Source organism: Enhydra lutris, unplaced genomic scaffold, assembly GCF_002288905.1.
Source record: "Enhydra lutris kenyoni isolate GAN:26980312 unplaced genomic scaffold, ASM228890v2 scaffoldscaffold2, whole genome shotgun sequence".
Classification (NCBI taxonomy): Eukaryota; Metazoa; Chordata; class Mammalia; order Carnivora; family Mustelidae; genus Enhydra; species Enhydra lutris.
In genome coordinates this window covers 28901276-28911086 of record NW_019154086.1, presented here as the reverse complement: position 1 = coordinate 28911086, position 9811 = coordinate 28901276, and the positions used below count along the sequence as shown (strand labels likewise).

Sequence of the window (9811 nt, the reverse complement as noted above, 5' to 3'; positions counted from 1 at the left end):
CTTTAAAAAAAAATTTTTTTTTTTGGCCTGGAATAATATCTTGTTGCTGAATGGTCAGTCAGCAAAGGTGTGTGTACATGTGGTTTTATGTATTTATTTATTTATTTGTTTGTTGGGGGTCTTTATTCAGACGTTTAATCCCTGCTGATTTTAGTCCCTCATTTCCATCCTTCCATCTGTATCCTGTGTATCAACATTCCAAGGTTCAGTTTTATCCTGTTGCATCAGTTACCACTGTAAAATGAAAACCACAGGCCCCAAATAGGCATCACTTGGGCCAGGCTGAGTCACCAAACTGGGGCTTAATAACCTAACCTAACTGCAGATTCAACCTCCCCCAGAAATAGGTCTTAACTTGTCAATCAGAAATTTTCTGAACAGCACCAATGATGTAATTTGTCACACAGGCCCTCTCCATTCCCCAAAGGAAAATTAAATAATCCACTTAAAAAGGTCCCCTTCCCTTCTTAAGGGAGGGCAACTTAGCCTGAAATGATCCTTTGTTCTCTTTCGCTAATAATTTTCTTGCCCCATTCTCCCTTCATTTTTTTTTAAATTGAAGTATAGTTAATACGCAATGTTACATGAGTTTCAGGTGTACAGCATAGTGAATCAACAGTTCTATCCATTATAATATGCTCACCACAAGTGTGGCTACCATCTATCCTCATACAATGCTATTGTGATATCATTGACTATATTCTCTATGCTATGCCTTTTATTCCTATAACTTATTCATTCCATAATAGGAAGCCTCTATCTCCCATTCCCTATACCCATTTTGCCCATCCCTATCCCATCCTCCTTTCCATAGAAAGCTTTCATTTTGTAAAACTCCTTGAAACTCCCCTTTACTTGGTAGATGGGAGGCTGCCCAATTCATGAATCACTTAATAAAGCCAATCAGATCTTCAAATTTACTCAGCTGAATTTTGTTAACACCACTCATCTTCCATCTATATTCCATCTTGCAGAATTTTGTTGAAATCTCTCACCCTTTGATGGATTCGCCTGTTCTTGTTATGGGTTTATATGTTCTTTTTATTCCTTTACCATCATTTTGGTGGAGTCTTGAGGAAAGAAATAAATGTACTCAATTTACCACCTTTAATCAGACTGCTTAATTTCAAAAGTGTTTGTGTTACAAACTCCCCTCCCATCCCTGTATATTTGGTCTTGTGAGTAGTTGTAATTTTCTAGAAGAATAGAGAAGTGTTTCTGTATATGATGGGAGTAAGGTTCACCTATCCTTGGGTGGGTTAAAGTGTCCTACTGAATAATCTGGACCAGAGAAGAGAACTAAAGATACTTCAGGTGCTGAGATAAACTCTCCCTTCATGACTTCAGAACTCTGGTTACTCATTTACAACTGGAATAAGATAAATGTTCAGTATAATAGAGAAGTTCTATAAACCACTTGTAACGTTAAGTTTTTAATTCTACTACCAAACCATGTTCCTGTAAACCTTTGGTTACCTCTAAATTTCCAGTATCTGGAAGAGAACATGCTGTGGCATCACCCACCCAGCCCCTCCTGCGTCCTACTCACTCACAAAGAATTTCCCCTTTGAGCGACTGTAACACTGGCTGCTGACTCATACCAGAGTCCTTAGGATTGGCTGGGACTGCAAATAAAACATTGTTTGCCTATAATGAGGTCAATAAGCTGCAACATAAAGGCTGGTTCCCAGTTTTAAAACAGAACATGAAGCGTCTGCTGTCTTCTTTCCTCTTATTATTTTCAGACAAGATCTGGAGAGCAAACATTCTCCCTGGCCAAAAGAAAAGGTCTTTGAAGGGAGGAAAAAAAAAAAAACACCCTAAAATGGGTCTACTGAGTTCTAAAAACCCCAAAACCAAGCAAGCCCAGATTCTTCTTCTGGGACTTGACTCAGCTGGGAAGTCTACGCTCCTTTACAAATTAAAGTTTGCTAAGGATATTACAACCGTCCCAACAGTAGGTTTCAATGTGGAGATGATCGAGTTGGAAAAGAGTTTTTCACTCACAGTCTGGGATGTTGGAGGACAGGAGAAAATGAGAACTGTGTGGGAGTATTACAGTGAGAACACCGATGGGCTGATGTATGTTGTGGATAGTACGGACAAGCAGCGACTGGAAGACTCCAGGAGAGAGCTGAAGCACATTTTGAAGAATGAACACATTAAAAATGTGCCTGTTGTCCTGTTAGCCAACAAACAGGATATGCCTGGAGCTCTGACTGCTGAGGACATCACCAGAATGTTCAGAGTGAAGCAGCTCTGCAGTGATCGGAACTGGTATGTACAGCCCTGCTGTGCCATCACTGGGGATGGACTGATGGACGGGTTCAGGAAACTGACTGAATTTGTGAAAAGCCACATGAAATCAAGAGGAGACACTTTAGCATTCTTTAGGTAGAACTGAGATCCAAGCAGTGACATACTGGTGAAGTTGAAAGGGTAACTTTTTTTCGATGCCAAATGAGAAAAGCAAGTTGCTGAGTTAGCAAACTTGTCCTAAGATGTTATTTCACCTAAATTCAGCTAAAACATAGAATAATATCTAGACAATATTATTTTTGGCCAGGCACTTTAGTTAACTATGTGGTAATGATAGTTGAGAATGAAAATTTTACAATTTTGTTTATGTTGGATTTATGTATGAATCAGAATAATCGTGTTTGGGACCAAATAAATTATTGCTTTATTGTTTTTATATGACGACTAGAACAAAGTTTAAGTAAACTGCTAATAAAGTCAGAATTCTTTCAGATGGTTTCCAGCTGTTACAGTATTGAATTTCTATCACACTCCTGTAGAATAGTTAGTAAAAAATAGAACTTTAAATTATGGAGAGGAAAAAGTTTGATGTTAACATAATTATCCCTATGACTTAAATGAAGATTTTTTCTGGATTCCTGCAAACTCTTAGAAATATATTGGTGGGAACTTCTGACAGTGAGTCAAATAAGGAACTTCAGGCTATTAATTGCCCAGAAACATAGGAAGACGTTTATCTCTTAAAGTTCTGGGGGTCAGGCGAGCTAGCACTTTAGAGTTTAGGGCGAGGTCTGGGTTTTACTCAGCTTGAGGTTATAGGCCCAAGATGGGCTTACATAGAATTCAATAGAATAGTCAGTACTTGGCAATATATGTACAGCTCACAGCACTGATCAAAAAGGAACCAGAGCCAGACTTTAAACTCAAGAGACTTTGCAATTCACAGGAGGAAACAACATAAAGCTAGTAGCTAGAATAGGGCAATAAGTACGTGCTATAACATGAGTGACTCTTTCTGACCTGGGAAAACAGGAAGTGTTTCATGCAGGAGGTAGTTTTTAAGATGGTCCCCAGCTCCTAGGGACCCATTAAGGTGGAGGTTAGTCACTGGAAGTTCCCATCACTAGAAGACCCTGAAGAACCATTATAGGGGAGGAGAAAAGGAATTGGGGTTTGAACTGAAATTCCCCTGAGAGGCTCAGAACTCCCAGGGAGGACCTGGTACTAACAAATGACACTTTCTTCCTGCCCAACCTCTAACAAAGCTCATTTGGGCTAGAAGAAGCAGGCCTCAAGCAGCTCCTCGGGCTCTAAATCTTAAGGTCACAGAGGAAAAGAAATGTTCAAGGGTGCTAGCCCCTGAATTCCTCTTATCATTTCCTTCTTTCACCCTAGCCGTGATCTTTAAAGCAAAGATCTGAGTGCTGCATGGTAGGGATTCAAATAAAAAGAGATACACACATGATAACAGTTATCATCGGTTGAATGCTTGTCTGTGCCAGGTGTTGTGTGATCACTTTGATACATCTCATTTAATGTTGACAACTGCCCTGAGAGAAATTATCATTATTATGTCAATTTTACAAAGGAGAGTACTGAGATCAAACAAGGTAACAATAACAACCACACAAAAACTACTCTGTTTTTTCACTGCGGAGTGGCAGAGCCAAGATTCAAACTCATCTGTCTAACTTCAAGGCCAGTACTGTTAATTGTCATAGTGTTCTGTAAATAAGGTATGGTGTCCGTCTTCTATGAGCTTACTATACATAATTAAGAATAAATCCAGGCTAGGGGCACCTGGCTGGCTCAGTTGGTGGAGCATACGACTCTTGATTTCTGGGTTGTAAGTTTGAGCCACACCGTGGGTATAGAGATTATTTTAAAAAATAATAAAATAAAATCTTTAGAAAAAAAGGAAAAAAGGCTTAATTAAAAATAAAACTACCATATGATCCAGCAATCCTACTACTGGGTATATGGCCAAAGGAAATGAAATCACTACCTTGAAGACACATCTGCACTTCCATGTTAATTGCAACATTATTCACAATAGTCAAAATGGGGAAACAACCTAAGCTTCTATCAATGGATTAACAGATGTATGGATAAAGAAAATGTGGTATGTATGCACGATGGAATCCTAGTCAGCCACAAAAAAGGGAAATTCTGATATTTGTGACAACATGGATGAAACTTGAGGACATTAGTTAAGTGAAATAAGGCAGACACAGAAAACAACTATTTTGTGATTTCACTTTTATGGGGAATCTTAAAAAACCAAACTCACAGAAACAGAAAGTAGATTAGTGGTTGACAGAAGTTGGGGATGGGGGAAGGGGGATTGGGGAGATGTTTGTAATGGGGCACAAACTTTCAATTATAAAATGAATAAATTCTGAGGATCTAATGTACAGCATGGGGACTATAGTTAATAAAACTGTACTGCATACTTAAATTTGCTAAGAGTATAAATCTTAAGCACTCTCATTTAGAAAAACGGAGGTTGTGTTAATTAACTCAGTCGTGGGAATTCTTTTACAATGTATATCAAATCACATTATGCACTTTAATATATCATTATATATGTAATACATATCACAATCTTATTTGTCAGTTACATCTCAATAAAGCTGGGGGAAAAATAAATGCAGGCCATCATATAATACTTTTATATTAAGAAGGTTCTTTGAGGGGCACCTGGTTCAGTGGGTTAAGCATTTGCCTCTGCTCAGGTCATAATCCCAGTCTCTTGAGATCAAGCCCCACATCAGGCTCTGTGCTCAGTAAGGTCTGCTTGAGATTCTCTCTCACTCCCTCTGCTCCTCCGTATCCACCCCCCCAAATAAATAAATAACATCTTTAAAAAAAAAAAAAAAAAAAAAAGAAGGTTCTCTGAAAAAACAAGCCAGACAGAATAAATTAAGTGTAATAACAGAGATCTAAGAACCAAGCCAAGGGACTGGCAAAAAAAGTTTCTGATTTCATTAAGATCTCAGTAGAGATCTTCAATGTTAAATGCTTGGTAGTAGTGTTTTTTCTAAGTTCCACAAAATTATGAAAACCACAAATATGTATCTTTTTAAAAAAACACATCCTCCCTTACCATTTTCCCTATGTGGTTAAAAAAAAACTTCTTAATAATCTTAAACTCAGGAATCACTAACCTATGTCCACAGAAAATGGCTGAATAGAAAACATCACCTGATGGTCCTCAGTATTTTGGTATTCTGAATTAAGTGAAGCCCTTGTGGCCTAGTCTCAGCATTATGTAAAATTCAGAAAAAACAATCCCCCCAAATATAAAAATTAATTAAAATTTCCCTTGAGAAAGCTCTAGCTGTATGTAGTGGGTATGCTGGGCAGATACATTCTTAATATAAGATCAAAAGTTACAAAGTAGCTTTTCCTCTGTCATTTCAATATCTTCCCCCAAGATAGGAGCTGTTCCTTAGAGTCTCTAGTAATCTTGTTTGAGAAACTTGAACATTTCCACGCTTTTTGCCTTTCTTCCCTGGGATTCAATCTATTTTCTTTCATCAGTCACTTGCTTTTTTCCCAATGTACATTTTACCAATCTTTCCTTTCTTTGGCATTTCCCTCCAGCTCTGCCTAGCGTGCTCCACTTACCTTTCAACACACATACAAACATATACTTATACACTCTTCATTCTGATCCACCTAATAAAGCCCAAAATTGAGGGTAGGGGAAAAGATGAGGTGCACAAAAGCAAAATATCCCTTGACAGGAGAGAGGAAAGAGGCTGTGAATATTCATGCCTTGATATTTATTATTGTCATTCATCTTATTCTATTATCTATATGTAACAAGGCAAAACTTTTACTTCATCAAAATCGTATACTGACAAGGATCTGTAACAAACAAAAGCGTATCACTTCTGAAATGTACCTTCCTTAAAGATGTAAAAATCTGAAAGGTAAATTTCAGTTAAATATTTTTATCTGATTTTCTAAGTATTCCCTGGTTTAAAAAAAAAAAAGTCCCAACAGAGCATAAGAATAAAGAATGACAAATAAATAAAGCAGCAGCAGTGACTAATATACCTTAAAATCGGTCTATTTAACAAGCTGAACATCACTATGTTCTGATGATAAACAATTTGTGTTCTGCCAAAACAGGGAAGACCAGGAATTTCAGACAGAGTCCTGAAGTACTTGTACCTTATGGGTGGCACTGGGGGATGGTCTACAGAGGCTTCAGTGTGTTGAGTATGTGAAGGAACAACCCAAGAAACAGTATTATCCATTGTGCTTCTCAAAGGGTTGGCCTGCTCTTGTATGCGTGAACTTTCCAGAGTGAAAGGGAGAATGAGAGAGACAAAATGAGAGAAAGAGAGCAAGAGAGGCAAAGGACAGACTTCTCCTTTGGTAGTGCTAATGAGTAGTTTAACATAATTTGGCATATGGTGTCACAGGGGTTTCAGTCCATCAGATGTTTAGCATAGTGTTTACTATTAATAAATTCAGCTACTTCAAACAGGAGAAAGTGCATTTTACCTTGAAAGTGCCACACAGATACAAAAGTGAGTTATTAGATGACTTAACCATGAGTAATATTTTCACAAACATTACCTCATTTTTTTTCTCAAAATCTTATGAGGCAGAACAAATATTGTCAACACCATTTTAAAGATATGAAGAACTGATTAAGCCATTATTGAGCCTTAGTCCTCTGATTTCCAAGATTTTTAAAAAAGTATAATTATTATCATACAATGAATTTAACAATAATGTGGCACATACACTTTCACCATCAAATTTCTTTGTTTCTATAAGTCAAATAGGACTGGCCAGAGTACTTCTTAGGCCAAAAACCCAGGAGCCATCCTCCCTTTTTCCTCATGTCTTACATCTATCTGCTAATTCTGTCAGCTCTCCCTTCAAAACACATCTTCCTTCTGGCCACTTCTCAGTCTCCATCACTACCACAGGCCACCACTGTTTCTCACCTGGGTGGCTACATTCTCCACAAGGGAGAGGTCTAAAAATGACCAACAGATCACTTCACTGCCCTGCCTTACAAACCTCTGTTCGCTTCTTACCTCATTATGGTACCTTCTTCCCGTTTCTCCCACCTCACTCCCAGGACAGCCACACTTCTCTCAACTTCTCTCTATCACTCCTAATTTGTTACAGCCTCCAGGCCCTTAAACTTGCTGTTTTCCCAGCTCAGAATATGCTTTCCTCAGGTCTTCAAATGGTTCAGAGCTTCAGAGCCTTCAAGTCTCCAGCCAAATATGCACAGGCATTCCCTGAATCCTTATCTAAATGAACCTCTTCATCCCTGTCCCTCCCTACCCCTCACCCTCCTTTATTATTTCACAAAGAATTTATCATGGACTTAAAGTACATCATTTACTCATTTACTTATGTCTCTTTCCCTCCCTAGATGGAAAAGTGCATGGGAGCAGGAACTTGGCTGTTGTATCCTAGAATGGATACAGGTACAGAACATAGTGATGTTCAGTTTTAGGACACATATGGTATTTAAAAGGTACTTGTAGAAAGAAAAGAAAGAAGGAAAGAAAGGTCTGAGCCATAAAGGGAGGTCTTGTCAGGGCCTTAGGCTATGTCTCGAGATGGAATATGGTTCCAATAATGGAGAGATAAAAGAATGGCAGATTTGGACTTAGGGCACTCTCATTCTAACCTCAGAGTCCTTGGGGGCAGTGCGCTGGTAAAATGAACATAGACTTTGGAGCCATGACTAGGTGGGAATTCTGGTTTATCACTTGTTTTAGCTTTTAGGTAGTTTACTTCACCTTTCTGAGTCTAGACTAGAATGAGACTTGAACATGAAATAAACTTTTATTGTGTTAAACCATGGACACTTGGAAGTTGTTAGAGCCACCACTGTTAATTACCCTAAAGTAGGATCATGCTTCTTGCTCCTCCCATGTGTCTCAACACCCTCCTTTCCCAGGCTTCTTTTCCTCTTAAATCCCCTCTTCTCAGTCTTCCTGCTCATTCTAGGACCCTCATTTGATTCACCCCAGAACAGGAAAGGAAAGGGGAATTTAATTTTTCCTCAACTTCATATTCTGAAAATTTTCAAGTCTTCAGAAAACTTGAAAGAAAAGTAAAATTTAGACAACTGTACTTTCCACCTAAATTCACCAGTTATAACAATTTTGTCATGTCTGGGCTCTTTCTCCATCTCTCCCTCTCTCTCTACACACACAGTACACACACACACACACACACACACACACACACACACACACACGATTACAATCATCCTAATATTTCACACCCAAATATTTTATCATCTATCTCTTTAGAATAGACATTTACTCATATGAGAATACCATTATTACAAATAAAAGTTTAAGCATTAACTAAATATCTTCCAATAGTCCATAATCAAATTTCCCCCCAAATAGAACTTATTCATAGAACTTATTTTATCTAAGATCTACTGCATTTAGTTATGTCACTTTTTTAGAGTATTTCCCCCAACTTTTGTTAGTTCTATGTGACCTAAAAACTTTTGAAGACTCGGGGCACCTGGGTGGCTCAGTGGGTTAAAGCCTCTGCCTTCAACTCGGGTCATGATCCCAGGGTCCTGGGATCGAGCCCCACATCGGGCTCTCTGCTCTGCAGGAAGCCTGCTTCCTCCTCTCTCTCTCTCTCTGCCTGCCTCTCTGCCTACTTGTGATCTCTGTCTGTCAAATAAATAAAAAAAATCTTAAAAAACAAAACTTTTGAAGACTCTAGGCCAGGTTTTTTAAAGAATGTCCCACAGCCTGGGGGTACCTGGGTCGTTCAGTTGGTTAAGTATCCAATTCTTGGTTTCTCTGGCTTGGTCATGATCTCAGGGTGGTGAGATCAAGCCTTGTGTTGGGCTCATGATCAGGGCGAAGTCAGCTTTAGCTTCTCTCTCTCTCCCTCTCCCCCATCCCTCCTTTCCCTAAAATAAATAAATAAATAAATAAAATCTTGAAAAAAAAAAAAAGAACGCCTCATAGTCTGAATTTGTCTGATTGTTCCTTCACAATTAAGTTCAGGTTAAACATTTTTGGCAAGAATATTCCACAGCTGATGTACTTCCCATTGTATCCATTAGGAGGCACAGAGTGTCAGTTTGTCCCATTATTGATGATGCTAAATTCGATTACTTCTTTTATGATAGTATCCACTAGATTTCCCCAATGTAAAACTATAATTTTCCCCTCTGTTCTTAATAAGTAATTTTATATGATTAGTATATTTTGAAACTGTGTCAATATCCTCTTCCCCAAAGCCTTTCTCTTAATGTTTTTACATCCATTGATGATCCTTTCCTGACTCAGTTATTACACTGGGAGTAGCAAAATGGTGATTTACATTGCACATTTATTAGCTGGCATTCTACTGTAAAGAAAGGCTTTCTTTTTTATCCTCCATTTCCATAATCATCCTTCTCTCTCTCTCTCTCTCTCTTTCTCTCTCTCTCTCTCTCTCAATTCATACTTTTTAAATTCAATGTTTTATTTTCCAGTGCTACTCAAACTGAAGTCCCTGAATCAGCAGCCTCAGCATCACCTGCAAG

At 38.4% G+C, this 9811-nt stretch overlaps 1 protein-coding gene across 1 annotated transcript; it reads left to right on the top strand.

The window, feature by feature from the left end:
- The first annotated feature begins 1733 nt into the window (after positions 1-1733).
- Positions 1734-2695, top strand: LOC111147763 (ADP ribosylation factor like GTPase 14). The gene has a single exon (XM_022503995.1). The coding sequence runs from the start codon at positions 1826-1828 to the stop codon at positions 2396-2398; it is 573 nt and encodes a 190-aa protein (XP_022359703.1). The 5' UTR covers positions 1734-1825; the 3' UTR covers positions 2399-2695.
- The last annotated feature ends 7116 nt before the right edge of the window (positions 2696-9811 follow it).